The following is a 19,745-nucleotide window of genomic DNA, read 5'->3' as shown; positions in this document are numbered from 1 at the left end:
TGGATGGATGGATTGATGGATACATGCCATGCCTGGGAGGTCACTGAGAGCCCTGCATGTGCCACAGGCAGCCTGTGATGTGTTTTGTGTGGGAGACGATGTCAACATCGAGAAGGCCAACAACTCCCTCATCAGCAACGACCGCAGCTGGAAGAGGAACAAGTTCCGCCTCACCTACGTGGCCGAAGCTCCAGAACTTACGCAAGGTACCTCTCCACGACCTCTGGGGGGCATGCAGGGCCCCCCATGCATGTGGGTTGGTGGAGAAAGGAGCCCTCACCTCCCGAAAGGTGCCACAAGAAGCTGGGTGTCATCTCTCTTCCATCTCTCTTCAGGGCAGTCCTCTGAAAATAAATACGCGGCCAGTGGCCCACACCCAGCCGACCTGCGCCTGGATGTTTCTCCCTCCAGCAGGGCGGCGCCATAACCCTGAAACTCTTCTTCTCAGCTCCGCTCAACTAGATTTGCCTTCCCTTCTCCATTATCCGCAGCCCTCCCCCCACAACCCACCCAACTTCTTCTCTTTCATCTCTTCGCCTCACTCCAGAGGGGACAGTGCAAGGGTGAAGAGAGAGTCAGGAGAAGCAGGAAGCTTTGTACTGGCCATGCTTTAACCCCATCTCAGGGAGACTGTCATTGTTCTCACCGCAGGTCTATCCAATGTCCACAAAAAGCGGGTCTCGGCTGCTCGACTCCTCAGCCGTCAGAACCTTCAGAGCCCTAAATCCAGGTAGGAACACCTTGCTTGGCTCGGGGTTCCCATCTGTGCTCCACATGCCCCCCCACCCTCGGGGAGGAGCCCTGGTTGACTTGGAGGCCTGGCTTCCCATGACTGTCCCAAGTGCCACTGAGATGCCCCTGCCGCTTTGTAGCATCAAGGTTTTCCCACCTTCCCTTTGCCAAGCCCCCTAGAGGGACCACGAGAGGACAGATCATCGTGGAAAGCAGAAAGAGAAAGGTTGTATGAGGAATTTTTAATCTAGACCACACCCTTGTCGAACTGCTAATGTTCATTGTACCAGAGCATCCTAGCCAGAGAATATTTCCTCCTTGTGGGTAATTCTTCTCTAGAGTCCCGAAAACTGGCTACCCAGATACTGCTTAAATTCCTTTGGGACGACGGGAGGTTCATTACCTCACCAGACAGCCCACTCTGTGTTTCAGAGTCCTAACTGTTAGACATGATCTTGCTGTTGCTATAACCAAAGGGCCTCTTCCTAGCTCTCTGCATTGATCTCAGTTATCCTCAGGTGACACCCAAAACAAACTCTGTTCTTCCAAATGAGAGACCTGCTGATAGCCAAGGACAAGGACCAGTCTCTCCTGGATTTTGATTTCTTCAAATTGTGCTTCCTAAGACCAGGTTTCCTAAGCCTTTCGCCTTAGTAAAAGGACACGCTCTTGTCCAGCTGCCAGTGTCCTTCTCAGACCCGGTCACAGCGTACAGAGAACCTGTCACAGCTACCACCTGCACTGGGGCCATTAAAGCCCCCGGACCTGAGCAGGACACACTGATACCGCCCGAGATCGTGGGTTTTGTCCTGGTGGCCATGCCGTGCTCCCATTTAGCTTACACCCTTGCTGCTGTGGTCAAAGTGAGTGAGCCAAGTCTCTCCGTCCCTTGACTTCTGTAAATAAGATTTTAGGCCTTAATGAAGTCCTTTGCATTGATCCCTAGAGAATGGCATCTTTTTTCACGTCCTGGTTATAGCCCATGTTGAGCTTTTGAAATCTTGATTCTTTAGTATGGAGAGTGGGCTCGTAAGCTGGACAGGCCTGGGTTCTGACCTCTGTTCTGTCGCACACCAGCTGTGTGACTGCGGGCCTGTCACACAGGTCCTCCAAGCCCCGTCTCCTTATGCAGAACAAGGAGGGTAGCTCTACACGTTGCTGACATTTCTCTAGTGTTTTCTGTGTGCCGAGCCCTGTTTTGTATCTCTCTCTGAGGAATCTCCCAGAACTCTTAACCAGCCCAGGACGTTGAGACTATTATCATCGAAGTTTTGGTTTTGGTCCCCCCCCACCCCGCCCCGCTAAAGATCAATTTATTTATTTTAGGCAGGGAGGGGCAGAAGGAGAGGGAGAGAGAGAATCTCAAGCAGACTCTCCACTGAGTTTAGAGCCCGATGTGGGGGTGATCCCACGACCATGACCTGAGCTGAAATCAAGAGTCGGTCGCTCAACTGACTGACTACCCAGGCCCCCCCATCATCAATGTTTTAAATATGAAAAGTGACAAGTAGATAATGCAAGTGACTTTATCAAGGTCACAGACTCAGTTCTCCAACTCCAAAGTCAGCATGCTGAATGGCTACCCAGGTATCCTCAAGGCCATTGCAAGGCTGCTGTATTAACGACGAGGTGCACAAGGCAATTAGTGTCTCATACCTTCCCGTTACTCTTCCTTATCTGTCCCAACTTCAAACACCTACAAATTTAGTATGCATGCTTTCTGTGTGGACTTCAGACCTCTGATGGAGTTATCAGCAGGATGAAGCCCCCAAGCTCTCATGTACTCTCTTAGATCCTCCAACATTAAAGAAACAGGTTGGGAAATTAAACCCTTTGAATAATTTGTTATAGGCAACATTCAGGAACATAGGGATCTCTGATACAGAGAGGGACCTTGTGTTTGAAATACACATCCTTACTTCCCGTTTCTGCCCTGTGGAAAGGGATGACTTCAGTAGCATGGAAGAGAAGAGACTAAGAACCCATTGGAAATTTCCTTCAGCAACAAACCGTGAAAGACCAAATCACAAAAATTACTCCCTAAACCATGGTACATAAAAAGCAAGGTCCTTTGCAAATATTCTGATGCTGACTTGGACCAAAGTCCCAGAATAACCCCCACTCACCTCTGGAAAGGGCAGCTCACTCTATGCTGAGTGACTTAGAAGAGACTGTTTCAACAGGGTTAGGGACGAGGACCTTGTATGAAAATCAGTCGTGAATTAGCACAAAAAGGATCAAGTTGTATGTAGGTATCTCTCTCCCTTTGGAAGCACACTCTGGAGCATGACCTATTTTCAGGCTTACTGCCATCTCCAGCTTTGTAAGTTGTTGGTTTGTTTGAAGGGATAATCGAGTTAAAAAAAAAAAAAATGCATCATATGCTTCCATTTTCCCCCACCCAAGTCGGCCCAAAATCAGGCTGTTTGGGCCAGGAGGCCATAAGTGAGATGTCACAAATTACTCCCCGCCTCCCAGATCCTTAATTGCAAGCAAAGTGCTTACAAGGAAGTAAACAACCTCCTGAGGGTGATCCTTGCACAACCAAAGATAAAAGTGACCACAGTTATTGCCTGGCCAGGAAATACATTCTCTAGGTACACCAATTAACAAACAATACAGCAGGAAGTATAATGGAGCGGTAATGGGTGCGGTGAGTCCTGCATTTCAGAAGAAGGAGAAGTGCATGGTAGGCTTTAGAAAGGGAATGAGAGGAGGGACATCTAGGCAGAGGCTGGCAGGAGTATAGGTGCGGAAGAGGTCCTGAGTGTTGGGACATTGTGGACAGTGGTGGGATATTACAATGGACAGTTCTTGGTGGGGAAACTCTGGATTCTTACTGCTCCCTGGATGAAATTGCCTCTCTCCAGTCTTTCCCATTTCAACAGAAATCATCAACAGTTGTCTTAAGACAAAACCTCAAGCATCTTCCTTGCCTCCTCTCCCTTCCTTACACTGCATGTCCAGCCCTCATCTTGTCCTCTGGGATTTGACTTTCAACTTCATCTCAGACCTATAGCTGCTGCCTTGAGCAAATCCATGTTCATTGATGGTATGAGTGGCTACAGTAGGCACTTACTTGTCTCCTTGTTTCTTGGCTTTTCTCTCAAAGATCCATTTCCAAGTAGTAGCTAGACCAATCTTGGAAAAACATAAATTGAATCCTGTCACTCCACAGCTTCATACCCTCCAGTGGCTTCCCACTGGATTGAAACCTCCAAACTTCTCACTATGATGGGTCATGATGAATTCCGCATGATCTGGCCTCTGGCCACCATTCTGATCTCCTTCTTCAGCTCTGCCCTCCCCCCACATCTGTGTTGACCACTCTCCAAACATTCCAGCCTTGTTTCCCTTCTCCATATATGCTACACCTTTTCTTACCCCAGGGCCTTTGCACATGCAAACACTCTTCCCAAACAGGTCTTTGCATGTCCCCTTTTTCTCATTGTTCAGATCTCTCCTCAAATGTCACATCACCTCAGAGACTCCCTGACCATCCTATCTGATGATTACTGGGTCTGCTGCCCCCAACCCATCAACACCCACCCATCCTTCTGGGACCTCTTTAAGTTGCTCCTCAGTGAAACTAGGACAGTCAATGAGAATGGGACCCCAGACCCATCACTGTCTCACCAGTGCCTAGAATAATGCCCAATACGCACTACAAATTTGCTGAATGAATGAAACTTACAATGTTTACTCTTTTCATTAAAGAATGAGCATTAGCTATTTTTTTTCCATTTGATGCTGAACATTAGCAGGCTCTTGTTTCATCCGTGAAACTGTCATTGAGCCACTGCCAAGCATACATGCGTGTGCGTATGTGTGTCTGTGTCTGTCTGTTATGCTTCTGGAGTCTGGGATGGAGAGGCCCCAATGACTGCTACCTTCCCACACTGCCCTTTTTGCCCTTTCTCCTTCTTTCCCATCCTTCTCCATGACCTTAATGTGTCCCAAGCTTAAACACACACACACACACACACACACAAAACTAACTTACAAAATTCTATACTTACAAACCCCCAGCAGAACTGAGACAACTGGTCTCCAAGTTAGTACTACTGAGAAAGGGTGAGGGGAATCTGCTTCCCCCACAAGGCTTCAAAGACTAGCCCATCGGGATGCTCCAAGGCCATAGTCATTCATCCCTGGGAGGTCTCAGCGAGCCATGCCTGATCAGAGGCTTGCAACATCCCCTTGGTTAAATTCCCAGCACGGGCAGAGCCTGAGCACCTGGCTTATCTGCCAGCTGCCTCCCCATTCCTGACCCTTATCTGCCTGACCACCGTATGTCATGTTCAAGAGAACTTGGGGAAATGGCTGTGAGCGTGAGCCAGCTCAGCAAGTTCGGGTCTTCCACATTTCTATTTTGTACCGGCCAGAAGAACGGAGGCAAATATACTTCTGAAAGAAATCATGATGATCTGGGAGAAAGTGGGAATTGATGTGGGGCCCTTTCAAAGGCTTCCTGTGGTTGGCGCGGAAGGCTCCTTAATTAGCAGCCCCACAGCGCCCCCTGCTGGCTGTCAGCCTCTGCTAAATTCCAACCCTGGCGCTGGCGGGAGCTGATGGTTGTCATTGCTCTCCAGGAACCAGGAATCCGCATGAGCTCAGATCAGAATCAGTCGTGTAAGTCTGCATAATTGACAAGATGGGTGCCCCAGAGACAGCAAAATCTGTCCAGGAAAGGAGAATGGGACCCCAGGCCTTGACACCACCATTCCCAATGTCAGCCACCAATTTCCCCACCATACGAAGGACAGGGGTGCCTTGCCTTGCTTCGAGAAAATACTTGCAAAAAAGAAAATGTGCTAGCACAACTATTTTTAATAACGGTGGCTATTTGCAGCACAAAAGGGTTCTTGGGTATGCCAGAGACTCCTTTATATAGCGAGTCCCATTGGTCTATTCAAGTGTTGATTTACATACCATGGAGAACGTAGAAACTTCATGTTGGATATGAAGTGTCTCTACCAAGAACCAGTTGGCAATGAAGATAAGCAGATCTAGGGGTGCCTGGGTGGCTCAGTTGGTTAAGTGACTGCCTTCGGCTTAGGTCATGATCCTGGAGTCCCGGCATCGAGTCCTACATCAGACTCCCTGCTTGGCAAGGAGCCTGCTTCTCCCTCTGACCCTCCCCCTTCTCATTCGCTCTCTCTCAAATAAATAAAATCTAGAAAAGAAAAGAAAAGATTCTGAAATGCCGGCGGAACCCAAAGAGGACAAAGAATCTGATTTACCAAAAGCGTAATCAGCTCCCAAGTTCTCAGGCATTGTGTAAAATGCAGTAGGTCTGTTCTAAAACCTTTTAAAGGACCGGAATGATCATAGTCTGAGAATTCATTCTGGTTGCCCTCCCTTAGCAGGGGCCCTTAAAATCCTGCCCTTAAAATACAAAAACCAGTGGAAAGGGGGAGGATCAGGCGGGACGTAAATCAGTTCCTCTGTGTGTTTTCTCCTTAGATCTCTCAAATTTATATGGGTGGATTTTTGCACAATGAAGACCAAATATGTGTTTCTCTTATGTGATAATATAAGGAGCCTGCTCCCCCCGCAACGCACACACATACTTACAAAAGAGGGGACAGAGCTTGGGATTCCCAGGAGAGATGGCATGACGCAGACTGCAGACTCCACTGCCTTGGCTCCAGTGGGGTCCTGATTCCTGGGAGAACCCCAGTTAGTACTGAAAACACAGTCTGTTCTGGCAACTGATGAACCCTGGGCGTCTGAGGTTCCTTCGTCTAATAAATATTTCTTGAGGACCAGCTATGTGCTGTGACTATCCTATTTGCCAGAAAGAGAGCAGTGGACAAAACAGATTCCTTGCCCTGTGGAATTTACATTGTTCTGGAGGCTGGGTGGGGATGGGGGAGGGAGGGTCGGGAGGCAGGGGAAGGCAGACCACAAAGCACAGGATGATGGAAACTCCACAAGAAGGCAGACGCTGGTAAGTGCTATGGAGAAAGTTGGGTTTGCGAAGATAGAAAAGCAAGGAATCTGAGGACTGAACTGAACCCTGAGGGGCTCTGATGTCCAGAGTTTGGGGAGATGAGAAGGAACTGCCAAAGGAATGAAGATTGGGAGAGCTGGGGTGCTAGAACCCAGGAGAAGGGAGTTGAGGAGGAAGTGACCAGCCACGTCCAGTGCTGGTTCCATGAACAAGATGAATGCCATGACATTGGCATTGGATTTGCAGAGAAGCTCACGGGGGACCTGCTAAAAGCCATGGTGTGGAATGATGGGGATAGAGGTCTCTTGGCATAGGCCTCACGGAGAACGGAAAGGAGGGGGATTTCAACCACAAAAAGAGACAAAGGAGTAAAGAAAGGAGGCAGTAGCTGGTGACTCTTCTCTGACTCTTCCCCACCTTTCCCTCCAGCCGATCAACCATCTTCGTGCGTCTGCACACCAACGGGAATCAGGAGCTGCAGTACCAGCCTGGGGACCACTTGGGCGTCTTCCCGGGCAACCACGAGGACCTCGTGAATGCCCTGATCGAGCGGCTGGAGGACGCACCCCCGGTCAACCAGCTGGTGAAGGTGGAGCTGCTGGAGGAGCGGAACACAGCTTTGGGTACCTACGGCAGGGTGGGGTGCCCCAGTGTCTGGGGAAAAGGAGACCCATCCTCCTTCCCGGTTGCCAGTCCAGGTTGGGGAGAGTGGGTCTCTGTCACCTCCTGAGACTCCTCCTTTCTCATGGCTGAACCACCTTGGCCCAACTGGCTGACCCAGTGTCTGTGATGCTAGGACATCCATAGCAACCCTGGGGGAAGGGGCTTCTGCCCTCCTTCATCACCCCCGCCTCACTGCCCACCAATGAACAGCCGCCGATGTGTACCCCTCCCTCCTCTTAAAATCAAGAAGCACTACATGCAACTCGGCGCTCTCAAGGTTGAATCATCATTAGATCAGGTTCCGGTTTGTTTTAGGGACCATCCTTGACCTTCTCATTGAAGAATTTTAAAGGCAGATGGGCCTCAGGGCTTCATTTCAGGAGGCACAGATGAGCTCGGGGCTCAGGTACCAGTAACCATGGTGACCTTACCTGACAGCCCAAGACATGGTGACCTGTCACCTTCACAAAGGAGCTAGAGTGTATGGTCAGGGCAGAGTGTGGAAATAGCATGTGGTCAAAGCCCCACTGAAAAGTCCTTTGGGAGATACCACTTTGGGGAGGTAATGCTTTATATTAATAAATCCAACCCAGCCAGTTCTTCCTTCGTGTTGGAGCAACACTTTTCATCTTGGATTGAGCCCCTGATAAAGCAGATACTGTGTGTAGGACTATATCCGATGGAAAATTATATGGGAGTACAGCGTAATAGTTAGAACAAGGTCTGGGGCAGGACTGCCTGACTTCACACTTATGAGCTGTGTGACCTTGGGCAGATTCCTTGACCTCTCTGTGCTTCCCTTTTTTCTCAGTTGCAAAGTGGGAATAATAATAGCACCCGCCACCTAGGATTGTTGTGTGGACTAAGTGAGTTAATAATATAAAGTGCTGAGAATAGCACTTGGCATACAGAAAGTGCTAGCAAAGTGTTAGGCATGTTTGTCATTTTAAATGCTAGAATCCCACTTAGGGGTTTGAGAGGCCAACACCATGAGAGGGCAGACAGAACCAAAATAGACTCCTAGCTCGTGCTCAGTTGGGGGCTCATTGCATAAAACGCCAGAGACAGACCGTCTCATGCTATTTTAATGTTGGTTTATGTTTTTAATTTTTGAACTAATTTGCACAATTGATCTTGGATCTGCTCCTTGCGTGCATGAGGTGATCCCATGGTCCCGAGAAGCCTGGGTCTAGATGTGGGACATGAAAGGTGACAAGCCAAGGGATTGCTTGGCTCACCCGCCCCAGGAACAAATCTGGCCTTCCTGACTTAGGCCCAAGCCCTTGGAGCTCAGACTTTCCTCCCCCCATCCACCCCTATGTCCATTGTACCTCCATAGGAGTGATCAGTAACTGGACAGACGAGCACCGCCTCCCGCCCTGCACCATCTTCCAGGCCTTCAAGTACTACCTGGACATCACCACGCCGCCGACGCCGCTGCAGCTGCAGCAGTTTGCCTCCCTGGCCACCAGCGAGAAGGAGAAGCAGCGTCTGCTGGTCCTCAGCAAGGTGGGTCCCTGGCCTCCTACAACCCCACCCCCCACCCCCACATCTTTCCCCTCCTGGTCCCTGGAGAGCAATATAGCTGTTACAACAGTTGTCCAGAAGATGACAGTGTGGAACAAGAGTTGCTCGTTTGCTCGTTTTTCGTTTGCAGGTGGTCGCCATATTGGTTAGTCCATTTTGGCTTGTCCTCACCATCTCCCCTCATTCATTTTTTTTTTTTTAAGATTTTATTTATTTATTTGACAGACAGAGATCACAAGTAGGCAGAGAGGCAGGCAGAGAGAGAGAGGAAGGGAAGTAGGCTCTCTGCTGAGCAGAGAGCCCGATGCGGGGCTCAATCCCCAGGACCCTGAGACCATGACCTGAGCCGAAGGCAGAGGCTTAACCCACTGAGCCACCCAGGCACCCCCGTCTCCCCTCATTCTAACCAAGGTCTGACAGAACGAGGGTCACCCTGTTGAATCTCAGAGCTCTCTGGCCTGGTAGAGATTCCTTTTCTAATTCTTGTTCCTCCTTCCTTGGGAACACCTGAGCTTCCCTTAGCTCCATCTGAGCCCATGCTTAACAGGAATAGAAAGAGAGAAGAATCCCACAGTGCCCTGTTTTAGAGAGAGGCCTTTCCCAACACCAAGGAGCTATTGGTAGGACCTGCAAGAGAGGAGGCCCTCAGATGGTAAAATGCATCAAACATTTCTACCATCCTTGCTTTGAAACCTAGGACTCGCTTGCCCCAACCTGCCGCAAAATTTTGCTCAGTGTGATTCCTACCCAGGAGGACCACCCAGACCTCTCCCAGTGGGGGCTCCTCCCCACTAAGCAAGCCATCAGCAAAGGATGGCTTAGCTTTCTTCTGCTGTCCAGGAGAGAGACGAATGATGGGCAGACAGGAAGGTACTAATTTCAAAGAATGTATATTACAGCTGGCCCTTGAACAATGTGGGAACTGGGGTGCTGACCCCCTGTACAGTAGAAAATCTACATACAACTTTTGACAGCCCCAAAACGTAACCACTAAGGTAGCCTACTGTTGACCAGAAGCCTTACCAATAACATAAACAATTGATTAACACATATTTTGCTTGTTTTATGTATGATTTACTATATTCTTACCATAAAGTAAGCTAGAGAAAAGAAACTGTTAAGAAAATCACAAGGAAGAGAAAATTCATTTACAGTCTTCTATTATATTCATCAAAAAAAAAATTACATGTAAGTGGACCCAACATGGGACCAAACCCATGTTGTTGGAGGGTTGGCTATATTTAGAAATGAGAAAACAGACGTGAAAAGGAACACTTAGAGACTTGTGATTAAGTAATTCACTCTGGGGAACTGGAAAAGATTGGAGAAGTAGAGCATTAATTTTCATCGTAAACTTTGCAGAATTGTTTATCTTTGTACATGATATACATGTATAACTTTAAAATTTTAATTGATGGGAGGGACCAGAGATTGCACTGTTTGCATGGACAATTTCAAGTAGAATTTGATAAACTGTACGTATTAGCCCGTTTCTTCCAAAGAGCAGAAACTCCAAGGTGGGATTAAATGAGCGAGGATTTTGATTAAGGGAAACACCCATGGGAGGGGGAAATGGGCAGGAGTCCGATAAGACGGAGAACCATCAGAGCTCCAACCAGTCTGACTCTGAGTGCAGGACAGGGAAAGATGTGTGAGTGGAAACATCTGGAGCTGCAGCCCCAGCCTTAGGAAGGACCAGCATGGGTGAACCATGTCTGTTTCCCGTGGATGTCCATTTCAGAGGGCAGTTACTGAGGCTCTTGGCTGATGGCTCCCCTGCTGCTCGAAGTCAGTGAGGCTGGAGGTCTGGGAGGCACGTTCTCAAGGATGCCATACCCTATCAATAAGGCAAGAATGATCTTGAGGGACATGGAGGAAAGCTTTATTAAACGGTACTTACAATAGGCTTTACTCCTCAAAATCTGAGCCTCTTACATGCAATCAGGGACTGCCCAAAGCAGCTTCCAAGTAGGAAAACATAATTCCAAAGCCCCAGAGAGTTCCTCTGTTCCCTGATAGCAGCTGGGGTTTGCTGGCCACAAACCCTGACTATGGTCCTCCACACCCGAACCTGTTCCTTTGGGGCTGTCATTCACCATCTTGAACTTGACCTATGCTCTCTGCCAATGCATCTCCAGGTGTGCACACTCACAGGTCCCAGGTCTGCATTCCATACCGCCAAATCATGACTCTCTCCACAGTGCTTCTCTCTCGATGTTTGCACATGGCGGGACTGATTATGGTTAGGCACACACCCCCCCTAGAGCAGGCGTCAGCAATCTTTTTCCATAAAGAGCCTGGTAGTAAATATTTCAGGCTCACGGTCCGTGAGGTCTGTATCACAACCCCTAAACTCCACCATTTATAACCCAACAACATAGACGTTACCTAAGTGAGTCGGCGTGGCTGGGTTCCAATCCAATTGTATTTGTAGGCACGGAAATTCAAATTTCATATCACATTCTTGTGATCACATATCACATTCTTCTTTTGATCCTTTCCCCCAACAAACTGTGTAAAAACAGGTCTTAGCTCATGAGCCCTGCAAATAAGGTAGTAAGCCACATTGACCTTTTGCCACCCCCGACCTAGATTCAAACCCAGAATCACTGCCTCCAAGCCAAAGAGCCTCTGTAATTGTCAGTTTTCCCTGCTATAAAATAGGGACAACAGTCTTACTTATTGCATAAAGTCGTAAGAATTAAGACCTGGCACGGAGTTATTACTGTGTGAGTGTTAGGTATCCTTCCCTCTCTCGACTTTTTTTTTTTTTTTAAGATTTTATTTATTTATTTGACAGAGAGATCACAAGTATGCAGAGAGGCAGGCAGAGGCAGGGGGGAAGCAGGCTCCCCGCTGAGCAGAGAGCCCGACTCGGGACCCGATCCCAGGACCCTGAGATCATGACCTGAGCCGACGTCAGAGGCTTTAACACACTGAGCCACCCAGGCGCCCTCTCCCGACTTTCTTCCCTGGACGTTCTGTTGCCCCCACTGGAAATGTGTACCCAGAGCAGGGTGTAAGTTCTCCATCCCTCTCCTTGGCACAGGGTTTGCAGGAATATGAGGAATGGAAATGGGGCAAGAATCCCACCATCGTGGAGGTGCTGGAGGAGTTCCCATCCATCCAGATGCCGTCCACCCTTCTCCTGACCCAGCTGTCCCTGCTGCAGCCCCGCTACTATTCCATCAGCTCCTCCCCAGACATGTACCCCGACGAGGTGCACCTCACCGTGGCCATCGTCTCCTACCGCACCCGAGGTAGGCAGAGGCCCTGGGAGAGCCTCTGAGTCTGCATTTGCCCCCTGGGGGCCTCTGCGGGGCTGCCATATCCCAAAGTCCTGAGAGGAGACCCACTTCGAGGCCAGGAACTGGGGGAAGGAAGCAGGACAGGCAAACTGTCCCCTTAGAAAGAGCCAACCCTGTGCAGAATCAGGAAGGAGGGAAGATGTGCACTTGAAAGCTTCCTCTGCTCCCCAAGCCTGAGAGCGCTTTTACTCATTCCCTTATCCCTCCACCTGCAAGGCAACAACTAGATCAAGGCACCCCCACCCATCGCCCAGAGCGGGGCGCTCTCTGCTGCATGCAGTCCCCCGGTTATAGGTCAGTCGGATACCCTAGCTTTTGTCTCCATATTGTCCCTCCTTGATAAAGCAATTAGAATGCATGGTGCCTGAGGGAGCTCCAAGACCCAAGGATCCTTTTGACCGAGACTTTCTCAGTAGGCGGGGTCTGAATCCAACCCACCCTCCCCCATGGGAATCCTGGGCAGTTTCTCAGGGTTTCACCATTCCCTCTTCCCCTTCAGAGGAAGGGATCCAGACAGGGAATTCCAAGGCAGAAACTTGGCATAGGGCTGTGAGCTTCCGCACCGGAGGGAGGGGGGAGCCAGTGGCGGGGAACCCTGGGGGCAGTAGGCGCCCAGACCACCCTGATTATTCTGCCAGATGGAGAAGGACCAATTCACCACGGCGTGTGCTCCTCCTGGCTCAACCGGATACAGGCTGACGAAGTAGTCCCGTGTTTCGTGAGAGGGTAAGTGGCAAATGCGGAGAAATGAGCAGTTGTCCCAAATCCGTGTACTCGTGAGCTGGGCTGGGTGGACCAGCCTCATGGGTTCTGGAGAGATGGCTGAGTCAGACGGAACGGAGATCGACACTCTGTATCCCTCCAAGCTGTTAAGTTAATAGGATCGCGGGATGGGCAACACAGCAACAACTAAGCAGGTACCCACCCCACCTCCAGCCCTGCCCCACGCAGTCAAAGTCAGGTCAATGCAATGAATATTTATCAAGTGCATGTACTGTGCTAGAGGCTGGGGTACAGTAGACAACCCGGCAAATGCAGCATCCGCTTTCCTGGAATCTGCAGACGGGCGGAAATTCTCTCCTCTGTCTCCCAGCTACCCTATCTGTTCCCGCTATCTTGGAGATGAGACCTCATCCCATCAATCAGAGCCCTTCCTCCCAAACTCAGCTAGTTGGTTTTGTTTTTGTTTTTGTTTTTGTTTTTTTTAAGATTTTATTTATTGGAGACAGAGCACAGCAGGGTGAGGGGCAGAGAGAGAAGCAGACTCCCCGCTGAGCAAGAAGCATGATGCGGGGCTCCATCCCAGGACTCCAAGATCATGACCTGAGCTGAAGGCAGGCACCACCCAGGCGTCCCCCCACCCAACCCCTGCCATCCAAACTCAGTTTTATTTTTTTTAAAGATTTTATTTATTTATTTGACAGAGATCACAAGTAGACGGAGAGGTAGGCGGCGGGGAGGGGGGAAGCAGGCTCCCTGCTGAGCAGAGAGCCCAATGCGGGGCTCAATCCCAGGACCCTGGGACCATGACCTGAGCTGAAGGCAGAGGCTTTAACCCACTGAGCCACTCAGGCGCCCCCCAAACTGCTGAGCAGAGAGCCCAATGCGGGGCTCAATCCCAGGACCCTGGGACCATGACCTGAGCTGAAAGCAGAGGCTTTAACCCACTGAGCCACTCAGGCGCCCCCCAAACTCAGTTTTAAAGGACACTCCTGCCTATGATGAACAGTACTGTATCGTGCACTTAGAAATTTTGTGAAGAGGGTAGATTTCATTGAATGTGTCCTTACTGCCATCAGATAAAAAATACAGCTCAAATGTTTTTCACCCTGACGGCTCTGGCTGAGCCCGTGGGCCCCCTGGCGGGTCCTGCTATGTCAGCCAGTGACTTCTGTACCTCAGCAGTGGTCTTGACCACTGAGTTTTCTCAGCTGTTGAGACTGGGGTGTTGATGGGATGGTGCACCTGCGCTGAGCATCAGAATCTCCCTCGGTGTCTCAAAAATGCAGTGTCCTGAGCCCAGACTCGCTCCGCTGCCCAGGACTCTGTACTTTTAACACTGCCTGGGGATTCTTCTGTACGCTGAAATCCGTTCCCCGATTTGGGGAGACCTTCACCGTGGGCTAAATCCACGGTTCTCAGTACAGGGCGGTGCTCCCCTTCAGGGCACACGTGGCAACACCCGCAGAGATTTTTGTCTCGGCTGCAGGGTGCTCCTGGCCTTTAGGAGGTGGAGACCCGGGGTGCTGCTTCGTAGCCTACAATGCACAGGACACCCCCACGGCAGAGAAGTGTGCAGCCCCAAATGTTGTCAGCAGTCCTGAGGTCTGGAAACCCTGGGTTGAAACGATCCCACTGCCCTTTGTGGCTTAGCTCAGCAATGAGGAAAATTGGGAACTGGAATGGCAGCCAGACCCCGAGGACCTCCTGTTTTGGGAATTCCCCAAATCCGTGTGACCTGTCACCCCGATAAGGGGCACCCGACCCCAGCTGGAGAGTACAATCCTGCTGGATTATGGAGATGGCCATCTGGTCTACTGAAGACCCAGCCACCCTTCATCGGACTTGAGCACAGCAAGCCTTCTGATTCTCTCTTTCTTGTCCAGAGCACCCAGCTTCCACCTGCCCCGAAATCCCCAAGTGCCCTGCATCCTCATTGGCCCAGGCACTGGCATTGCCCCTTTCCGAAGCTTCTGGCAGCAACGGCAATTTGACATCCAACACAAAGGTGGGTGTTGCAATTCAGCAGCCCAGCGATGTCCACCCCGCCCAGGCAGCCCCACCTGTGTCTCAGCCACTCGGAGGAATGAGGGAGCTCTCTCTCCCCTGCTTCCTTCCCTGGTGGAGGGCAGGGGGCTCACAGTACTGACCTGACCCAGGGCTGAGTTCATGGTTATGCTTCAAAGGACCTGTCCCAACCAGTCTCCCTCACAGCTTGTTCTAGGGCCCAAAATTCCATCCCCAGAAGACATTTCTTTGTTAAGATAGGACCCCTCTGCAAATTCAAGCAGCCCTAGGAGAGTAAACATTAAGCCTTATCAAATGTGTGTATGTTTATGGGATTGTCCCAAAGGCTATTATTCCAGAGCTGGCTTTGCTATGTGAGAGACACAACAGATCAGCTTCAGGAGGAGAGAGAAAGAAACCCACAGCTGCGGTGTGCATTGGCCAGGGATTTGTTGAACGGCTAATAAATGCCAAGCACCGTTGTAGGTGTCAAGGGACAGCACTAGACAAGACAGACACACAGCAAGAAAAAAAAAAAAAATCTACCCCATGGAGCAGTCATTCTGGCAGAATAGCTAACATCCATGAAGGAGTCACTGTATATTCACCGGGCTCTAATGTTTTAGGTCTCAGAGTAACCCTAGCAGGTAGATGCTGTGATAACTTGCGCTCTGTACCTGCGGAAATGGGCACATAGAAAGCCAAGTTCTCATCATCACACAGAGCTGGAATTTGAACCCGGCTCCACGGACTGGCCTTTCAGCACGAACCAGTAGCGGGGGGCTGCTAAGTAGCCATTGGGGCAGCAGGAGGGATTGAGACCCAGAGAAAGGAGGTCTGCTAAAATCTGAACACCCTTCACCGACTTTGCTCTGTGTGAGCAGGTGCATGCGTGTGTAGACGTGGGTGTACGTGTGTGCAAATACATAACACCCCACTTGTCCCAGTGTTCGTGTGCTCTATCCCTGTGGCACGCATGAAGGTTCCCAGCGCCCTCTCCTGGCTCCACCAGCCACCCACCCCCCCAAATCGGGCATCTGAGGAGCTGTGAGCAACGTGAGATCTTTCTGGTCCTCAGGAATGAGCCCCTGCCCCATGGTCCTGGTGTTCGGGTGCCGGCAATCCAAGACAGACCACATCTACAGGGAGGAGACTCTGCAGGCCAAGAACAAGGGGGTCTTCCGAGAACTTTACACAGCCTACTCCCGAGAGCCAGACAAACCAAAGGTAACCCCCGGCCCGTGCGCCGTCCCCCGCCCACAGCCCCAGATACGCGCATGCGCACACATGCTGGTACACGCATGCGCATCCCACCCCCAGGCACCCCCTCACCTAGTCTGAATTCTCCAGGGCGTCGCTCTGTACTTCAGGAAGCAGGAGCATAGAATTATCAGTTTAAAATATCTAACGGCCCATGTTATAGGATGCCACTTATGTGAACTATCCAGAACAGCCGACTCCGTAGAGACGGAGAGCAGATCTGGGGTTACCGGCGGCTGTGGCGACAGGGGAATGGGAATGACTGCTCCTAGGTACAGAATTTCCTTTTGGGGTGATGAATAAGTTCTAGGACCAGATAGGACGCTGGTTGCACAAGATAGTGGTGCACGAAATGCCACTAAATGGTTGAATGGTACATGAAATGTTTTCCGTATCTTACCAAAATACAAATATTTTTTAAAATACGAACTAAAAAAAAAAAAAAAAAAAAAGTAACAGTCCCCAAGAGGCGCAAAGTCAGAATACAGACACAGGCCGCGGGACTGGAGCGTGCTCCTCCTGGATCTGGAGGAGATCCAGAGGGGTCCCAGGAAAGGGGCCGGGAGAGCTGGGGTGGGGTGGGCTGTCAGCAGATGGGCAGGGGCTTTTTGATAGCTGGTGTGGAAGTGCCCCAGTGTCTTTACAAGCAGGACAGCCGTGCCAAGACCTACCAGCTGCATGTCCGCCTCACCCCAAGGGAGTTACCTAGACAAGTGAAAGGCATCCTGAACAGATAAGGCAAATCCCCCGGAGGCTGATTTGGAAACCCCCCCGCCCCGTGCCCACCCCACTTTCTCTTAGCCCACCTTCTACTCCAGCTGTTGTACAGCAGCAGACTTTGCACAGGTGGAAGCTGAGAGCCCCTCGCCTTCCCCATCTCCTGCTGTCTTGCCTCTCTGGCACCCCAGCATAGGCTGAATCCCGCACCTATCAGAGTACAGGGGTCAACACCCCGTGGGGGACCTCTGGCCATCGGACAGGGAGCAGATAGATTGTGAACCCACCCTATGCCCCTCTGGGTTACGGCTCTGGGTCGTGTTCCGCATGACCCTCTCGAGGGTCCTCAGCCCCGCTGAACTCCAGCACAGGTGCAGCTCACTCACACACGCTCGGATCGGCTTTCCCTCTCTTCCTTGCTCCTCCTGCTCCCCTGGGTCACCTATGTCAGGCTTTGCTGTCCTGGGGGCGGGTAGTGTGCTGCTGCCCAGGATCCAGCTCCTTCTCACGGCTCTTGCTGCCCCCTGCAGAAGTACGTGCAGGACATCCTGCAGGAACAGCTAGCAGAACCAGTGTACCAAGCCCTGCAGGAGCAAGGGGGCCACATCTATGTCTGCGGGGACGTCACCATGGCCGCTGATGTCCTCAAAGCCATCCAGCGCATCATGACCCAGCAGGGGAAACTCTCAGCGGAGGATGCGGGCGTGTTCATCAGCAGGCTGAGGGTGAGTGGCCTCTTGGATCCCTTTGTCAGCATCCGGTTCCTGTCTCCTCTTCCTCACCCCGCCTGTCTCAGTGATTAGAGGGGCCATGATGACATCCCCACCTGCTCCCATTTTCCCATTTATGGCTCAAGGTAGAGGATACCCGTGGTCCCCAACCATAGATGAGAGAGAAGGAGGAGGACTGGGTGTTGGGTGTGCAGGTGCATGTATTAAATATGGATGGGGGCTGTGGTGTGTGAAAATAATAGGCGGGTGGACCACTGGGTAACTGGATAGCAACCTTCCTAAACCGACTCTTCCTGCCCCCAGAACTAAGCTGCAGCGCTGTCCTGTGCAGTTGCCCAGGTTGAGCACTGCACAAAAAGGTTTGTCCAAGCTGTGCCAGTTCGGATGTGAACTGAAATGTTTTTTGCCACCCTGGGCTGGTGAGACCCCCAAGCCCTGGAGGGTTAGGGCATGGGGTCTTATGAAGCACATCTTGTTTGTTTAGAACCCATCCTTTTCAAGGACATTCCATTCCAGGTTGTCAGTGTGTCTGTCCCTCTCCTGCCTTTGGCTGGCATTTGAAGGCTGTTTCTGTCCCCCAGGATGACAACCGGTACCATGAGGATATTTTCGGGGTCACCCTGCGAACATATGAAGTGACCAACCGCCTTAGATCTGAATCCATTGCCTTCATTGAGGAGAGCAAAAAAGACACTGATGAGTAAGCTGGCTCCATCCCTGGGGAGAGGGGCGGGCAGAGCCATCTTTTCCCAGTGCTGATGGCTGGGAATGTCTGTCTTTGCCCTGGCTTTCCCACAGTGGAAGTTGGGCTACAAATGCAAATTCCCAGGCCGCTCCAGACCTGCTGACTCTAAACCTCTGGAGTGAGAACCGAGGTTTATGTTTTTAAGGGGCCCTCCAGGGGATTCTGAGGCCTGGGAACCCTGGCTTCGGATCCCTGAGTCTGCCTGGGGCGCCCCCTAGTGGAATGACGTCTCCAGTCTTCAGGAAGGTGTATTCCCAGCCCCTGCTCCCAGCATTTTTACACCACCTCCAGCACCCCCTCCCCAAATTGCGTAGACTGTTCTCATCCATGCAGATCCCAACCGGTATTATTTTGACAACTTCACGGGTCCTCTAGAAATTGCTGGGAACAGTCTGAGGCACCACAAAACTGGACTGAGTCTCACTAGTTAAACCTCCCCTTAAGGCCGGGACCTCTCAACCAGGACGGAAATGGCACTCACCCACGCCCACCCACAGACCGCCTGCAAACCACCGCCGTGTGCCCTTTATGTTAAATTAGGTAGGAACTGGGTTGTCTCATTTTTGGTGGCGTAGGGAAGACACCCCATTTCTTAACAGCCTCATTATTTTCCCTGTGCATACAAAACATACTTTGTGTCCGGTAGGCTCGCTTTCTCTCTTTCCAGATTCCAACTCCTTTGGCTATCAGAAAGCCCCTTTCTTTGCCTCTCTTTCTGGCCGGGTGTGTTAGTGAGCAAGCACTCTTTCATTCCTTCATTAGTCCATCCATTCATTCAAGACAAGCCCAGCTAGGGGTCAGGTGCTGTCTGAGGCGGGGAGCCTGCAGAGGAAGGGACAGTGAAACCCAGAGCTTAGTGGCTTTTCTGTGGCTCTGTAAGGAAACAACTCAGCTTCACCTCCAGGACACTAACTGCCCACCCCCTCCCCGCCCTGTCTTCCCACAGGGTTTTCAGCTCCTAACTGGATCCTCTTGCCCAGACGGATGGCAGGGGGGCTGTCCCGTGCACCCCCGCGGAGCGGCTGCAGGTTTTCTAAGCGTGGACACTGCTGAACCTTCCCTCCGGGACCCTGCGTGGGCCCCGCTGTCCCTCTCGTCCTGTCGCTATGGTTTTTCCTCTTCTGGGTCCTTGCCCCTCGGTGGTTTCCTTGGCCCTCTTGGGTTTTCTCCTTGAGTTGTCCTGCTACAATGCAATGCCTTTATAATCCACAGTGGCTCTTACAAAACTGTTTCCCCCTCCCTCTCTTCCCGACAAGGGCAGATCCCCGGTGCATGACATCACTGGAACGTGGCCGTGGCTCTGGGGTTCCCCTGGAGAGGCTCCAGGGACTGGTCAGGAAGGTCTTCTGAGCCAGTCTCTCTGCTGCTGAAGCCCCCCC

At 51.1% G+C, this 19,745-nt stretch overlaps 1 protein-coding gene across 1 annotated transcript in view; it reads left to right on the top strand.

Annotated features, from left to right (window-relative positions):
* The window catches only part of NOS1 (nitric oxide synthase 1), a 171,552-nt gene extending 151,807 nt beyond the window's left edge, over positions 1-19,745 (top strand). The window contains 11 exon segments of the mRNA XM_047698064.1: positions 68-206; positions 652-730; positions 7,118-7,311; positions 8,691-8,860; positions 11,928-12,138; positions 12,825-12,912; positions 14,793-14,914; positions 15,992-16,140; positions 17,421-17,615; positions 18,203-18,321; positions 19,313-19,745. Coding sequence (XP_047554020.1) covers positions 68-206; positions 652-730; positions 7,118-7,311; positions 8,691-8,860; positions 11,928-12,138; positions 12,825-12,912; positions 14,793-14,914; positions 15,992-16,140; positions 17,421-17,615; positions 18,203-18,321; positions 19,313-19,328 — 1,482 coding nt within the window. The 3' untranslated portion in view covers positions 19,329-19,745.

The sequence above is a fragment of the Lutra lutra genome, chromosome 12, assembly GCF_902655055.1.
Source record: "Lutra lutra chromosome 12, mLutLut1.2, whole genome shotgun sequence".
NCBI lineage: Eukaryota > Metazoa > Chordata > Mammalia > Carnivora > Mustelidae > Lutra > Lutra lutra.
This window is presented reverse-complemented; position numbering and strand designations above follow the sequence as displayed.